Below are 18,030 nucleotides of genomic sequence, written 5' to 3'. Positions count from 1 at the left end.
TTCATATTGCCATTACATCTAAGAACCCGTGTAATCCTAACAGAAGCAAGAGGGCCTGAATTTTGCTTATTCATGTTGACATACTTGAATTCATACAGATGTATAATCACTCGCTATCCTAAGACATTCAATATTAAAACTTATCAATAAACAAATGTAAAATAAATGTAGAATTCGCTATACAGTACTAGATTGTGAACACAAGATCCATGTAAAAAAATTATTTATCTGTTCACTAAACTGTACTGTTAACCAACAGTATAACAGTACAAAGAAGTTCAATACCATAAACACGCTTCTTTTAGTGTAAAAATCTACAATAGATTAGCAGCAAACAGGGGTTTAGGGAGGTACTTGGAATCCTAAAGGATAAGCAGTGGCGTCACTAGGTGGGTGCGGGGGGTGCGGACTGCACCGGGTGACACCCTGACATGGGGTGACACCACCCATCTGGTTAGGCTGTAACACAGCTCAGTCTGCGGCCGGCAGGAGCTTAATGATGTAAATGAAAGCAATTCACTTTCCAACCATCACGTGAAAAACACCACAAGCAAGCACAAAAAAAAATAATCGCAGTGCAGAGACCGAAGTGCTAAACTGATTGGGCATATATAAGTCAAAGGGAAACACTTCTCGGGTATAAGAACAGTTTTCTGGGAAGGGAAGAGGTTACCTGAAATGAGAGGGTTCGATATTGCTAGTCACTGCATTCAGGCAGGCAATGGACTGAAATTGCCCAGAAAGCTCCCAAGATTGAAATTCCCACAGACAAAAACAGATGACAAATTCCAAGTAATACCGTAGTTAAAAGAAATCGCTTTCTGTAATATCGGCTGTGTTTCGCAGTGCCCCAGGGTGCAGGCGGAGGGGAAGGGATAAGGTAGGCAGAGAGGGAGATGGTGCAGGCAGAGGGTGAGATGTTGCAGGCGGAGGGGAGATGGTGCAGGCAGAGGGGAGATTGTGCAGGCAGAGGGTGAGATGTTGCAGGCAGAGGGGAGATGGTGCAGGCGGAGGGTGAGATGGTGCAGGCGGAGGGGAGATGGTGCAGGCAGAAGGAGAGATGGTGCAGACAGAGGGAGAGATGGTGCAGGCGGAGGGGAGATGGTGCTGGCGGAGGGGAGATGGTGCAGGTGGAGGGTGAGATGGTGCAGGCGGAGGGGAGATGGTGCAGGCAGAAGGAGAGATGGTGCAGACAGAGGGAGAAATGGTGCAGGCGGAGGGGAGATGGTGCAGGCGGAGGGGAGATGGTGCAGGCAGAGGGAGAGATGGTGCAGGCGGAGGGAGAGATGGTGCAGACAGAGGGGACATAGTGCAGGCAGAGAGTGAGTTGGTCCATCCGGTAAGTTGTGAGGGGGTGACACCATGAGTTACCCGCACTGGGTGACACCAACCCTAGTGACGCCACTGAGGATAAGAAACTAGAAGTTTATAATAGTGCCCATACTTAATTCCAAATCTAATCTATCGGACCATAAACGTCTAATATATAATAGTCTAGCAGACGAACGATTTTGGTAAAGTACTTGAAATCCAATAATTAGTAACTAGCAGCAAAGAACGGTTTATAAAGTGCATATGCTTAATTGTAAACATGAACAAATAGTGCAAGTGCTATGTACAAACATACTGAGAAAATCTTTACGCCCTTAATAAATATTTAAAAATTGTTTAAAAAAGCCAAAAAATGTAAAACACATCAGTTCGGATGGTGGGGCAAACAAACAGTTTCGGGCCTCTTCTGCAGTAAAAATATTATACTTTAGAGAACAATTCCTTAAATATCTGCGACGTATTGACTGTAATGCGGGACAAACAAATAAAACATGATTCAAGTCTTGTATACATGAGTTACATAAATGACAAAACCTTTCATATCTAGGGATACCCTCCCAGATTCCTGTTACAATTCGTAGGGGGAGTAAATTCAATCTTAGTAGCAAAATCACCCTGCGCACTCCATGTTTAAGATTCCATAACATAAGGTTGGGGATTTTTGACAATACTACTCTCCACTATACAATCCATATTTCTATTCTTTGAACACAGTTTAATATCTTTCGCGAGAGACCCCATAGATTGTTTTCTCTATTATAATTTTCAATGCCCTCCTAGGGAGAACCGCTACCCCTTCCATATCTAAACCAAACGTTGATAGTGCTTTTAAATTATTCCTAAAAATAGCACTTTTTCCTTCATATTTACAAATATTTCTCTGTACAATGCTTCCCGGAGCAAATTTTCTGAGCTATTTAACAGTGCATTACTCCATCGTAAACACGCGGCCATTGAAAGCACATATGTAGAAAGGAGACCAAATTCGAGCCTAAGCACTGCAATCAGTGCCGCATAATTCAGATTACATGTTTGGCGCCAGAGTTGTCCTTCCACTCTCTCGAATTTAGCCCACTGTTGTGCATCTATCGTTTCGCTGGCATAGCTCAGAGTTGACGGAATCTTTATTTTATAAACCGAAATAATATGTGAGAAATGTCTTTTTCCACAGTGTGTGTACAGACGATTAATCGCTAACGCTTGTGAAATAACCTTGCCTTTACAATGGGCCATATGTTTATTCGTTAAACACCTATTTGTAAACATTTTTCCTAAATATGGATAAAATGTTACTACTTCCAATTTCTCTTTTCCCAGGAACCAATTCAAATTTTTTCTGACCTTACATCCTTTAGCACTAAAGATCATGATTTTGCTTTTCATAATATTTATTTTTAGATAATAATCCTCTGTATACCTAATTAGCTCACCAAGTCGTCTTTGTAGTCCAGATGGGGTTAAATCCATTATTATGACATCATCTGCATATAGCAGACAGCTCAACTCTAAATTTCCTAATTTAGGGGGATCCCCTTTACTAAGCCTCACTCTTCTTGGCATATCATTAATATAGATAGAAAAGAGTAAAGGGGCCAGCAGGCACCCTGCATCAATCTATTGTTGGTTACTATTTTCTTCGAGAGGGCTTGTGTTCCCTCTAATAATACTTGAGTCCAAGTAGAAGAGTGGAGAGCAATTATTAACCTTAAAAGATTCCCTGGTATCCCCATGGTGACTAATTTCCTCCACAGCTTCCCCCGATTTACCCTATCGAATGCTGTAGAGAAATCTATAAAAGCCGAATATAATGGCATGCCCCGACTTACTGGATATTTTAGCGTTTGCAGAATGGAGATATTATCCAGTGTGCCACTATTCTTACGGAATCCTGTTTGTTCCAGTGGGATATAATTATTTCCAAATGTCCACTCCTGCAAACAGTTTACCCGTTGCATCCAGGAGCGAAAGCGGTCTAAAACTGTCCGGCGAATATTTTTGACCCTTTTTATATAGCGGCATCAGAATACTTCCCTTCCAGGATTGTGGAATATCGCCGAAGGTATAACAATGGGCAAACAACGGGTGCAATAATTTTGCCCATTCTTCACTATCCTGTTTTATTATAGCTACTGGTACGTCATCTGGGCCCATTGCACTCGAATATCTTGCCCTTTTAATGTAACCCTCAATCTCTGTGCATGATGGCGGCCCATAGTCGCCCCCAATAGTTAGGGTGGTATTAACCTCTTGGTTCTGTCCAACTATGGGATTTAAAGCATGGAGTTGGGAAATATACATAGACCATTCTGCTTCTGGGATTAAAATAGGTTTTGACTTCTCTCTCCCAACACCAAATGTTGCTATCAGTGCCCAATACTTCCTAGAGTCTCCAGAAAGAGCCACCCTCTTTTGGTCAGCAGTTATTTTCCTTTTCCATACCTGTGTCAGCCTATTTATTTCTCTCTGCCTTTGTATCGTGGGCAACCTAAATTGGTCTCTAACTAAACCATTAATTTCTCAATTCATTTTTTTAATATCCCATGGTATTATTACTAATGGAGTAGAACTAAAAACTTGCTTCTTTTTTCCAAAGTATCTAATTACGGCCAAGACTCTTTCGAACCTCTGAGCCGGTGTTTCTTGGGAGGGAATGAAGGCGATATTTTCAAAAAACGTCTAAAAATTTGGAAGCAAGTTATTTGACCAGCAATTGCGCCCATTGTTTCGATTATAAGAGACCTTTTCCTCCCTCTGATTCCAAAGGCTTCTCAGTTTCTGTGTCCACTTTTACAACTATAAAATTATGATCACTCATGTTTGTGGCAGATACCTTAAATTGTGTACATACATTAAATAGTTGAAAAGAAACTGCCATGTAGTCAATTAAAGCGTGACCATGCGGCCCTCGAAATGTATAGGCTGCAGGTGAATCCTCCGGAAATCTCCTGTTTAACGTTACCAGATCTAAGCTTCTAAAAATTTTTCAGGAGTAACAAGCCTCGTTTATCTGAACTTATGTGGACCGGCAATACAGAATCTGGAATAGCCCAAACCTCCTCCAGTTCTGGGTTAGAAAAGGACATAACTGCACTATTGGATAATTTGGCGTTAAAATCACCCACCATCATTATACGTGAACATACTTCTTTGTTACTTAATCCTTGTACTAAAGTACAGACCAAATCGACCAATGTATTTGACACTCTCCCTGGGGGAATATACACATTTACTAGAAAAAGAAAAATTGCTTGCCCCCGGTTATTTACACCCATCCACAGTCTTGCTACAATACAACATTTTGATGGATGCTTATAAGGGGAACATCCATTACGACGCGGTGTTTACACCGCACTACCATTACAACGCTGGTTTTACAACACAAGTCGTTCCCACGACTTGTGCTGGAGGGCGCTCTAGGCTAAGGAATAGTAGATTTACTATTCCAACACCTTTCCTACTGTACATAGGCTGGTGTTGGAATAGTAAATCTTACTATTCCTAAGTCCAGCACCCTACAGCGCAAGTCGTGGTAACGACTTGCGTTGTAAAACCAGTGTTGTAATGGTAGTGCAGTGTAAACACTGCGTTGTATTGACATACAGCCTGCTTATAAATCACAGGATTCCATACTATATCACAGCTAAGCAAAATAGCTAAACCTCCGCTTGCGTGCCCTTTTACAGATTTTTTTGCTGTACTACAGTACACATAAAAGTTCTCGAACTGCAACTCCTCCTCCATCCACGTTTCCTGGAGGCAAATGATTTTCGGGTTTAATTCTAATAATGATTTAAGTTTATAACTTGATTTTCCTTCCCCCCGCCACATTCCAGGATAGAATATTTCCCAATTTGCTACCCCTGCACTATGGGTTTTATGGTAGATGTTTTTGGGCCTATTCAGGGTACCTGCAACCCAACTCCACTTTGCTACCTCATCCTCTCTGTTAGGGTTAGTGAGCCATTGTACTTCTGGTTCTAAAATGTTGATTTCTCTATCTCCTGAGTTTCTCCCTACTGTTATTTCAATATCTTTTAGATTTATAAGGATATTTACACCCCTATTATTAGAGCATCTCTTCTCTTGTGACTGATAAATCGTTCCTAAGCTTTCTACTGGAACTCGGCTAGGGGATACAGTAGGGATCACATCTATACCACTTTTCCTAAAGCAGTCAGTCCGCATTAGCCATAACCAGTGCTGACACTATCCCTGAAGTAAATGTAGCTCTAGTGCTTGGGGGAGTGCTCCTCCAGTCTAAATAGACCTTCTCAATATCTTTACTGGTTATTAACCCAAAATTCTTTATTTCTGTTAACATCTGTAGGAGGGCACTTCTAATCAGTAACATTAGTTCTGTTTCAAACAGGGAGACAAAAATCAAAGTCCTGCTCACTTGCCCGACTCCAAGTTCCGTTTTCATTATTGTTCTAATACCAGGCTTCCAGGGCTTCTCTATGGCTGTGTCTCTATCTGACTTCCCCCCTTTGTTATTAAGAACTGTAAACCGGTCCCCCACCCCAGCTGTCCCCTGGCCAGGGTCAAACCTTGCAAGAAGAGTATCCTGCCCACTTCGGTGGAATACATCGCCACTTAAGGCCACCGGATGGTCTGTGACCGGCACACAAACAATTTCCATTACCTTTCCTCATATGGGGTCACTACTTTTCTCATGGTTTATCCCACTTTCTTCCTGGCCCTCTTGACACTGTGCGGTTATCGACACCTTGTCACACAAACAACTGATTAATATTTTCATGCACAGTCTTGTGACCCGTATTCAATATGGATATGGATTTTCCTAAAGTCCCTGTTTCCATTCTACTTGGAGGAAGATTTATACTATTTATTTCCTCACTTACTGGAAGGAACCGCATTTTTTTTGATTTTTGTTTAGGGATCCTGGTCTTCCTCTCACCCTTTCGACCAATTCTGACGTGGCCTTCATTCAATGCTGGGACCTCCCCTAAAGGTACACTGTCTAGGGTATTTACTAATTCTTCAGTTGGTTTTACGCTTCGGTTGATTGTGTTACTTTAAAAAAAATAGAGTAAAGTTGTAATGGGGGAGTTACTGGGGATCCTTTAAATTTTGATTTTTCTCCTTGACTAATAAACTGTGCGCTCTCCTGAGGTTTAACTGAGGGTAAACGAACAGTTGGGCTACTTCCAAAGGAGACGCTTTTAGATCCCACATTCACTTCTTCCTTTTCCCCATCCATCAAGTTAGTACCACTCTTTGGCATCCTATTACACATTTGACATGCATGACTGAGTACTTCAGAACCCTTTTCCAAATTCTTTATGGCTTGCTTGGTTAGATTAAATTCTTGAACCCCTGTATGGGCATGAGGACATCCAATATATGATCTGTATTTACTGTGCTTTTTTCTAGCAAAGATAAAATTGCAGATAGAATTCTCTCTAGTGCGTAAAGAATCTCCAAGCTACCCCCCAACCGCACCTTCTCAAATGAATTCATATTATTATCTGCCCCCTTGTCCATTGATAAGCCTGAAATCCCTTTAACGGAAAGTTCTAGTAAATTACCAGCATGGGATGAACTAGTAGGAGTACTACTATACAGAGCAGGCATATGTGGTTGACCAGATGTTAAAACCGGGAACAGCTCTGGACCCATCTCTAAGGCGCCTGCCTTTTGGAGCTTTGCCGTTAGCTCTTTGTTCTTTTCCGTTTGCTTGGCTATATCCGGTAGAGTATAATCCTCCATTTTCACCTGCCCAGAGCCAATGCTACGTTCTATACACTGTGTTGCTTTTAATGATAGATCACTTAGATTGGGTAGCAAAACACCAGGCTCAAATGTGTTCTTACTTTTTGCACAAACTTGAGGATTGTCAAAAAGGGATACCAATCCTGCCAATGGTGATAGTGGGGTGTGTCCTTTTCTTGCCACATTCTTATGGGGGGGGGGGGGGGGGATCTTTTCCTTTGTCCATCGACAAGTCCACTTTCATTTCCGATTTACTACCCACCCCCCCTAATTGTGAAGCAGCAGTTTCACCTGGTGGTTGTACAGATTTTCCACCAGTATTGTTCTGTTGAATAATTACAGCTGGGTAAAGAGCTGCCCTAACTTCTGAATTAGTGGGCTCTCTGTAACATTCTCTGATGTTACATGTGTGTCTATCACCTCATCTTTCTGGACCTCGTTTATTTCCACATTCAGGCCCCTCCCTCGCTTAGAACACCTCACACCTTTTGTAAACATTGACATTACCAATGGATACGTTTTCAAATGAGAAAGGTGATCCCTATTTCTCGTGCGCCGAATGGTTTTCTGAAGCTTGAGAGGACTCCTCTGACTCAGGAGAGTGCACTCAGAGACTGCTCCTGTTTTCACTTTTACACTTGAGAGCAGACACCTAGATGGCATTACCACGTAATCCAGTCCTCTTACTGCTTATTCCTCTCTACCTGCTACGGTTTCAGCCTCCCAAGTTCCGCCGCTCAATCCGCACAGCAGCACTGCAGCAATAGGTGGTTAGAAGTTGGTTAGAAGTTAGGGGCAGGTGGGAGCATGTAGATGAGCAGGTGACTTCAATGCAGCTCCAGCACAACATAGGCTTCCAACACTACATGGCCCTCTTGGTTCCAAACAGCATCAGCCGTTTTCAATAGCACACGACCAAACGGCGCACAAGACAAAGGGCGTAGAGCTTAGAGCTGCAGGCACTGGAGGCTAAATCCGCACTGCTTATTATCCTTTGCCTTGGTGAAATACAGAGGAAAGAAAAAGAGGACAACTGCAGGAAAACTGCCAGTTCAACTCAGCAGCACAATTGCTGGACCTTCTGCTGCTGTACTGCTCTTGCTTCGCTCCTTAGGCCCTCCAAAGGTGAGAGATGAAAGAGAAAATGCTCAGACTGTCATCGTGCCCCCAGACATTAAGGCGCGAGCCACAGGGGGGGGTCACAGAAGTCGCGGGCCGCTACACACTGCTACCACCGCACACCACACACCGTGCCTCAGCCCACGACCCCCCGCCAACCGCTAATGAGGGCGGGAATCGGGGCTGAAGCGAGCTGGGCGCAGAGTGATACTCACAGGCGGGAGCCGGAGTGCAAGCTGCGGGCGGGCAACCCTTCCTCGTCGTCCTCGGCCGGCTGAACGAGCGGGCGGGCGTGCTCAGGGCGATTTCAGGATGCTGCTGCCAGCTGCAAGCAGGGACCTCAGATCAGGAGAGCGAGACGTCCACACCTGCTGCCAGCTGGTACTGCTTGCTTGCTACTGCTACTGCACGCAAAGGCGAAAACACGGACTGGACTATCTCAATGGTGAGTTTGCGCACATCAACTGCTCAATGGAGTCACGTACCTTCCACTGAAGGCACTTTTCTAGGAAGCTGCGACCTGATACAAAAGCCAGGTCGCCTCACTTCTTGTGAAAGGGAGCCAGGTGGAGGGCTCGGTTCACCGTCTCTAAAATGCGGCAGTCTTTCGCGGCTCCGGACTGCCTCCCCAAGACACCAAAGATGAAGAGGGGCCAAGTAGGGGGCCTGATTCACTGTCTGCTGCTTCAGCGGCTCTGGCAACTGTTCGGCGTTTACAGCGTTCTCTCCGCGTTATCAATCACAGCCGCTCACAGCCGTTCTGCTCTTCGCGTCTCCTCGGCAAGCCCGCAAGACCTGGACTGGATACCTCTCCAGTTACTGGCCTGCTTTCTACCCCTACTGTGGCTATGAAGGTGGGATCATTATATACTTTAATGGTGCGAATGGCAGCAGAGGTTCTGCACCTTCATCTCCCTTCCTTGGCGGTCAAGACAAATATCTTGACAGAGGCCCTGCAGCCAGGTGTCTCCTCCTCGGAACCCTTGCTGCCCTTCAACAAGGCCTTAACTCATGTCCTACTGAGAACCTGGTCCAAGCTCAGCACGTGGTCCCCTGTGGATAGGACAATCGCCGGCAGACATTGCTCTGCACTGGACAACCAATATCTCCTCACCAGTCTTCCTACCCCGAGAGCTTGGTGGTTCAAACCTCTACCTCCTAAGGCATGTTCTGTTCCGCACCCCGGACAAGGAATCCAAGAGACTTGACAGTTGGAGTAAGAAATATTTTTCTTCCGCCAGCCTTGCATTGCGGTCGGTAAACACCACATGCTTATTGGACCAATACTCCCACACCCTGTGGTAAACGGTTGTGCAAGTGCTGCCACCGTTCCCGTAAAGGTCCTGGCTATCCTCTCCCAAGCAGTATCAGACGGGAGAGATGTAGGTATGTTCACCACCTTCTGTGGTCTCGACACGATCAACTCGCTGGGCAGAGCGATTTAATCGACAGTGACTGTTCGACGCCACGGCTGGTTAAAGACTTCTGGATTTTCAGGGATAGTCCGGGCCTCTCTCATGCCTTTTAATGGCACCCATCTCTTCGAAGACACTGCAGACATGGTACCGGAGTGCTTTAAGGACTTCTGGGCTTTGGCCAAGTCCTTGGGCCTCTCAGTGGCCATATGTCCCCCGTCAGCCTTTTACCCCTTTCTTGGCTACAGAAGGGGCTTTCAGCTGTGCCAGCCTTTTCCCAGCCACAAGACCGCGCTAGCTCAGCAATCTCCGTGCGGCCGTGGCTGTGGCTCGTTCCGGACCCCGTGGGTTGAGCGGCCAGAGGTCGGGTCAGACTCCTACACCCCTTGCAGCCTCCAAACCATCCTAGTTTTGCCCTTCCAGATCATGGGTGATCAGTTGATGGTAGGATCAGCCATCACCTCCACCACTGTCAGAACATCACTTTGGACAGGTGGATTCTCCAGATAGTCTGAAGGGGATACTTCCTCCCCTTTGGACTACACCTCCTTCCATGCCTCCATCTTATGGCCAGCTGATGGAGGATCACCTGACTTTGCTTCAGGAGGAAGTCATGACTCTCTTGGCCAAGGGAACCAAAGAGAGGGTTCCGGTGCCAGAAGAAGGCTGTTGGTTTTATTCCTGCTACTTTCTGGTCCCAAAAAAGAAAAAGGGTCTTCGTCCTATCCTAGATCTGCGAGCCTGCAAGTACTTCCTCAAAAAGGAAATATTCAGAAGACTGGATGGTAGCGTTAGACTTGCAGGACATCTATTTTGACATTCCCGTCCTGCCTGCTCATCAGTGGTAACTGCGGTTTACTGTATGCGTAGAGCATTTTCAGTTTATTGTGCTCCTTTTTGGCCTTACCAGTGCCCCTCCATGTTTACCAAGGTGATGGCGGTGGTTGCAACTTATCTGTGCAGATCAGAGGTGTCAGTCTTCCCCTGTCTCGATGTCTGGCTTTTGAAGGTGGGCTCACCCCAGACTGTCGGCTCCCACCTCCAGATTACAGTTTTTGCTGGGGTTCACAAAATATCAACATGCCGAAATCACACCTGACTCCCTGTCAGATGCTCCCTTTCATCTGAGTTGTTCTGGACACAGTGCAGTTTCGAGTGTATCCTCCCGAGCAGCGAGTTTAGTATATTCAGGCTCTGATACTGATGTTTCAGCCTCTATCCTGGATTTTGGTGAGAATGACTCTGAGGCTGCTGGGCCTCATTGCCTCCTAGCATATGCAGGCTCTGCAGTCGGACTTGAAGTTCCAGTGGACGCAGCATCAGAGTAATCTCTCTGACATGATCCAGATCTCATAGGGAACTGCACGAGACCTGCAGTATTAGCTGACAAAACTGTGATTGGAACAGAGGCAGATCCCTCTTCCTTACCAACCAGATCATATAGTAGTGACAGATGCATCACTCCTGGGGGGATGACCAGCTGTGAAAGGTAGAGATCAGAGGACTCAGGTCTCCGGCAGAATCCGGACTCAAAATCAACCTGCTGCAGCTCTGAGCGATTCATTTGGGATTGAAAGCCTTTCTTCCTTCAATCAAGGGAAAGCTGGTTCAATTGTTCACGGGCATCACCACCGCCATGTGGTACTACAACAAACAGTGCGGGTCGGGCCATGGACCCTTTGTCATGAAACCCTGTGTTTCTGGACATGGCTGGAACAGCAGGTCATATCCCTGGTGGTTCAATACCTGGCAGGTTCTCTGAACGCCAGTGTGCATGAACTCAGTCATCAATGCCTAGTGGATCACGAATGACATCTCCATCCGGAGATGGACCAAGGTCTTTTTCAACAGTGGGGAGAGCCATGGTTAAATTTGTTCACCTCCACAGAGAACGTGCAATGTCAGCAGTTTTGCACGCTTGAGTTTCCAAGGCGGCTCTTGCTTAGGGACGCTTTTTGTCTCGAGTGGAGCTCAGGCCTGCTATACACCTTTCCGTCCATACCACTCCTATCAAGAGTGCTCAAAAAGATCTGTAGCGCCCAGGCCCAAGTCATTCTTGTGGCTCCGGACTGGACACGGAGAGTCACGTATCCTGAGCTTCTCCAATTGAGCATCGATCCTCTGATCAAGCTGCCCCTTCGGAGCTTCTGTCGCCGAAGCAGTTGAGGATCCTCCACCCGAACCTATCATCTCTACACCGTCTTGCATGGAGATTGAGCGGCGGTAGTTGATACCATTCAACCTTCCTCCCGAAGTTTGCAATGTTATTTTAGTGCCCAGGCGGCCCTCCACTAAGAGTGGTTGGTTGTACTGCGCACTCTAAATTATTTCAAAGTATTCTCAATTTTTAAATTGTTTTAGACTGGGCATGCTAGGACGGGAGGAGGGCGCTAACCTCCAGTTACTGAGAAAAAAACTAAACAAGTGAGAAATTATCACTTAACCCTTCCTGCACTGCAAATGCTAACCTTAACGGTTGGCTACTCTTAAGGTTTTGTAAACAGTTTTTCAAAAAATAATAATCTGCGTTCACTATGTGATAAGTTGTTCAACTATTCTTCGCATTTATTTGTATAACACAAATGTCTGTACCTTATTGTACTTTTCACATGAGATACATTATAATATACATTTAGCATTTAAACACAAAAGTATAGAAATACATTGTCAAATTGTGGTTGCGTTCAAGTTGTTATAAATCCCTATGCATTTCGAGATAAATATCTCTTCTTCAGGGGAACTGCAAATATGAAAAGAATACACTGTGAATATAATCATATAATTCGGATCGATACTGCACATACAAACAATCCATGTGTGCTTTTTTAACGGCAAAATTCTTAGATAAGACATTTCAGGTTTGTCACTGTAACCAAGTATGAAAGAGTAAATACTGAATACTGAAGAGATTCTGAAAATGTAAAAAAGGCCCTCCACTAAGAACACGTATGCCTGCCCGTGGAACTAATTTGTTAAATTTTGTACAGAAAGGTGAAATGGTCCTCTTTATGCTCCCCTTTTTTCAAGTTTTGCTTTTTATTTTGAACTTTGCCCAGCAGGGCTCTGCACTGGGCACCCTCAAAGGGCACCTTTCAGCCCTGTCTGCCTTTCTAAGGCTGCCAGACCTACCCTCGTTGTTTAAATTACCCATTGTAAATACATCCCCGCACACGTTTACCAAGCACTACAGCCTGGACAGTCAAATCCAGAGGGACTTCCTTTTTGGCCACTCTATCTTTCAGGACTTCTTGGTCTAAACTTGTCTGAAGTCCCTCCTCCAGGAATGGTATTGCTTGGGTATCTATTCAAAGGTAAGGAATCTGTGGCTAGATAGCTCTATCAGATGGACAAGTTACTTACCTTTGGTAACGGCTTATCTGCAAGAGACATGATCTACCCGCAGATTCCTTACTGACCCACCGATTCTCCCTGGAGACAGGTTTTTTGTAGTCAGGGCTGATCTCTTTCAGGGTCCTAGTTCAAAACGCACTACCAAGGTGGTGCCTATATAGGGGACACAGGCATCACTACGGCGCAGACAATGCCTACGAGTAGGGTTAGTGCTCAAAGAAAAGTCTTCCAGGTCCAGTCTGACACATGGGAAATTCAAAGGTGAGGAATCTGGGGCTAGATCATGTCTCTACTAGATAAGGCGCTTATGGCCACATGCACCATTGTTGCCGTTTGCGACTCCTAAATTGCGAAAATTAAGGAATCGCAATTTAGAAATCACAAACGACAATGCATGAAAAATTCACATTTTTTATTGCGATTCAGTATTTTTCCTTAATTGCGATTCACAATTTGCGAATCTCAATTAAGGAAACCCTTCCCAAAAGGCCCATAGGAATGAATGGGAAGGCATTCACATTTTGCGAATTTCATTTTGCGAATCGCAAAATATGAATGCAATTTCAAGGCTGCAGGGGGGGGGTCCAAAGAACCCCTCCCTGCACCCCTGAAATTTAACTTTAAGTGCAATTTACACACACACATGACCCAATGACGTGTGTGTGTGTAAATTAAAACGTTCAAATATGCAACTAGTGCATGTTTGAAAGTTTTCAGTAAATTAGCATGAAATTTAACTTCATGCTAATTTACCCCTTCCAAATTGCGAATTCGCAATTTAAAAATAATCATGCATTGCATTTAAGAAATCTCAAATTGCAATGAAACATGGTTGCGATTCCTAAAATTGTGAAAAGCATGATGCATCCAGAATTTGAGAATTGCATTCGCAAACGGCCGAAAATTGCGATTCGCGCCGTTTGCGATTGCAATTCTCAATGATGCATGTGTCCTTCAGGCCACTGAGCTTGTGAGTCTCTGCCAGCAGTTCAGTGGATTAGCCTCAGTGTTGGCCGGGACCTAGGGGCTGGAGCAAGATAATTGAATTAATTACAGGAAGGGGGATGTGCATGTAGCACTCCTCCACATTTCGCCTTTTACCCACAGGGTTCCCCACCTCCCTGAGAGCCAATGCAAAGTGAAGAGGAGCGTCGTTACTCGCTGCGAACTAAAAACCGCGTTGTAAAAGCACGCGTTGTTTTAGTTTGCGATGTATCGTCATACATCCGTTGGGAATGGAATCTCCCATGCATGATTTACGGGCCTGTTCTCCTGCTAAGACTGCTCAACTGCATCTGTATCTGGTATTCTGACTTTTATTTTAGCCCAAGCATCACAACAGTCCTATCCCTGACGATATGAGAGGTCACAGACTTGTTCAGTAACTAGGACTGTCACATCAATCATGTCTTCATAATGGAAAGGTGACTACGGATGTATGACGATACATCGCAAACTAAAACAACGCGTGCTTTTACAACGCAGTTTTTAGTTCGCATGTACCGTCACAACGCATATCTTTACATCGCATGGCATTAGTTCGCATTTCCTTTGAAATGTATACTAAATGCCTTTACAACTTACCCAACTTTCCCGCATGTATTTAAAACGTAAAATATCCCCCAAAGATTAACACACTACCCTACATAACACGGAGTCCACAGTAATACCCTACAGTAAAAAACAGTAAAGCACTCAAAACACGAACCTACCCCTACGCACAGTCTGTCCCCTTTACATGAAACACTACCATACCGGACCTGCTTACACAACCCTAAACCAATACCATGCACTACAACCCCCTGACACTACCCTAAGCCCTTAAACACTAGATTACACTACAACCCCCTGAGACTACCCTAAATCCTAAAACACTAGCATATACTACAACCCCCGACACTACACGAAGCCCTAAAGCCTAAAACACTAAATTACACTACAACCCCCTGAGACTACCCTATACCCCAAATCCTAAAACAATAGCATACACTACAACCCCCTGACACTACACTAAGCCCTAAAGCCTAAAATACTTGCATACACTACAACCCCCTGACACTACCCTAAGCCCTATATCCTAAAGCACTAGATTACACTACAACCCCCTGAGACTACCCTAAGCCCTAAAGCCTACACTACTACCACCTGAGACTACCCTAAACCCTAATCCCCCTTACCTCTCTCTCCTCGTGGTCGTCTCTCCTCCTGTTTCCTGTGTTCGGGTCCCTTTCCCAGCATCGCCGTCTGTGCTCTGACGCCATTACATCACATGCGTTTTAAATGCGCATGCGATGTAATGGCCCGCGTCGTAATGTGTATGCGTTGTTACGTCGCATGCGTTATAACGCATGCGACGTAATGGCATGCGTAGTAACAGCCGCGTTGTAGTGGCTGTTTCCCATTCCCAACAGACTTCTATGCCAGATCTGACTGACTGGATCCTTACTTCACCGTTGGAGACGTCTGGCTGTTGGATCAACAAAACCAGTCGGTCAGTCCCATGATTCATTCTGGGTTTGTGCTACCTGGTGAAATCTAGGTATTGTAATGAGCTAGCCGTCATACTTGGGAGCCCTTCTGATGCAGTCATGTTGGATTTATTCAGCAGTAGTCATCTACAGCATCAGCCTCACCCCACTCCATGGAATCCTCCTAGACAGAGTGATGTGATTTATCATTTACAGTAAATAACATATTTCAGTTTTTCAATCAGTCACTTATTAGGATATCATAGAACAATCAGTTATAAATCAAAGTGCCCTTAGTCATCCACAGCATTGTTTGTCTCAGTTTGGCAAGTAATAGTACAGAAGCACATATGTCCACATTGGCCAATATTGCTTTATTTTCTTGATCATACCCAATATACAAGCTTCAGTGCCACAACCTTTCTGTAAATTAATGTATTCACGGAGACAGTTTCTTACAAAAGGGCATCATAACTGCATGTTTTGGCCTGTTTTTTCTAAGTAAACGCTGATTGGAAGAGACATCGACTGAGTCATTCTATTGTTTTTTGTTAAGAAATTGGGGCAGTGTGTCCCGGGGCATTGGTGTAAGTGTAACAGCCCAGGGTAGGGGTTTCAAGATTATAAGGCTGCTACTTAGATCTTTTAAGGCTAGTGAGGTGAACACCTTTTGTTAATCTGGCAGACTCATTTATCTGAGGGGAGTGAGCAATGTAGAAGTGGAGGAAGGCAACATCTCTTGCCTGAAAGGGATAAACTTAAAAAAACAAGGAAAGCAATAGAATTTCAAAAGCCTTGAAAGCACAAAAAGACCAAGGGGCTGATTTAGATGTTGGTGAATAGGGACCTGCATCGCAATGGTGATGGAGACGACCCCCTCTACCCCCAACGCCCCCTGCCCCCTTTCAACACAATGGTCCACCTGCCCAATTTAAATGCGGCCAGACAATAGATTTGGCTGTGGCTGTGACTACTCCGTCACCGCTGTAGCCAAACTTCTCTGACGGATTAAGGGCTGCCAGAGACTTGACTATATGTTTGTCCACCCAATTAGGATGGGCGGACATATAGTTGTTTTTTATTTTACTCTCCGTCCCTGTCAGGCTACCCCTGGCTGTAAGGGCCCATTAAAAAAATGCCCCCGCCCCACTCACCATGGGAGATGACTTCTATGACATGGGGGCATTATCTCTCTTATTTTCAAAAAAATCACGCTTTGGGGAAACAGTTGGGTGGAAGGCTCAGTCATGTTGACAGAGCCCTGCACCAAACGGCGAAAAGCATTGAAAGGAACCGCTGTGACGGCATTTACTGCCAATGCTTTAGAAATTACTGTTAGCTTGGAGATCATTTCTAAATTTGGTGGGCTACATCTCCGTCAGTATTTTACTCCATTCACTGTGGCCGAAAAATAGGCCTCCCGTAGATATCTAGATCTGGCCCAAAGTGTGTCATCAAGTTTGTCAAATTCTAGGAAGATTTGAAAAGTTTCTTTAAAAGTGCTGACTATTCTAGACTCGCAACATGATATCTCAGTTATGAGAGTTTTTGCATTTCTAAAGTTGATTTCTATTTGCTTCTGTTGCCTCAAGTATATATAGTGGAGTGCCAGGTCCTTTCACCTAATTGGTTATATTGTTTTTGGGCATATTTTAGCCCAAACCATTTGTTGAGATGCTGAATGTTCTGTGTAAATTTCCATGTAGGTGGAATTAATGTGCAAAAGGCTAAGAGGAACCATTTTATGTGAGATAGAAGTACTTCTTTTCATGCATGGGTAAAAAAGAGTTAGTCATAAGAGTGTGATAGATCTGACAGAAAAAGTGCTTTTTAAAAGTTAATGTGATACTGTAGAAGCTTGTTGTGTGTCCTGTAGCTTAGAATAGTCCAGCACAATTTAGCAAAATGTTTATTTACATGATAGTATTTACAAAATGCTGTACCAGAAGCAGAATTATATGAGTAGTTTGAGTTTCCATTTTAATGACCAATGAAATGTATTGATTTGATCTTATTTAATCAACTTTAACAGAATGGTTTTCATTGCAGGCCTGCATGCTTGTATTTCAACCAGATTTTAATACGGAATCTGAAGAAGAAGAATTCAATGAAGTCATCATCTGTTTAGATTGCTCCAATTCTATGAGCTCAGTCTTTCAGCAAGCTAAGAAGATTGCACTACTTGCACTGGATGAGTATTATGGCAACAAATCTCTGAATATTATAAAGTTTGGCACCAGTAAGTAATAGTTAATATTTAACTTTGTATTGTAGGGCTCATACTAAATATGTTTTCTGACGTTGGTATTCTTTTTTTGCTTGGACTGCAGATAATAGTTTCATATTCCAGGTTTATAGTCCTTTTAATTTAAGGAGCTGATGGTAGGATATAGCACCAGCTCATTCTGATCGACTGGTGCTAAAACACTGATGGATAGGGTGGAACGATTCTCTGTGTCGCTGAGTTAAAAAAACATTTTTCAAGAAACGCACAACAAACTTAAGTAGAGATGTGTTGTATGTTTATTGTTGTTCTATTTGCTGTATTTCCCCTAGTTGTAAATTGTGCATATGCCATTTAAGTACATCACAATTCATAGCTGATAAGAGTA

The 18,030-nt window shown here is 44.2% G+C and overlaps 1 protein-coding gene across 3 annotated transcripts in view; it reads left to right on the top strand.

Annotated features, from left to right (window-relative positions):
* Window positions 1-18,030, top strand: part of PARP4 (poly(ADP-ribose) polymerase family member 4) — a 1,988,214-nt gene that overhangs the window by 839,762 nt on the left and 1,130,422 nt on the right. For all 3 annotated transcript variants that reach the window (XM_086935217.1, XM_086935220.1, XM_086935219.1), the window contains exon 23: window positions 17,468-17,657. In XM_086935217.1, the coding sequence (XP_086791343.1) occupies window positions 17,468-17,657 (190 nt within the window). The remainder of the gene's footprint in view (window positions 1-17,467; window positions 17,658-18,030) is intronic.

This window comes from Lissotriton vulgaris, chromosome 8 (genome assembly GCF_964263255.1).
Source record: "Lissotriton vulgaris chromosome 8, aLisVul1.2, whole genome shotgun sequence".
Classification (NCBI taxonomy): Eukaryota; Metazoa; Chordata; class Amphibia; order Caudata; family Salamandridae; genus Lissotriton; species Lissotriton vulgaris.
Note: the sequence above shows the minus strand (reverse complement) of the source record. Positions and strands in the feature narration are given on the sequence as shown.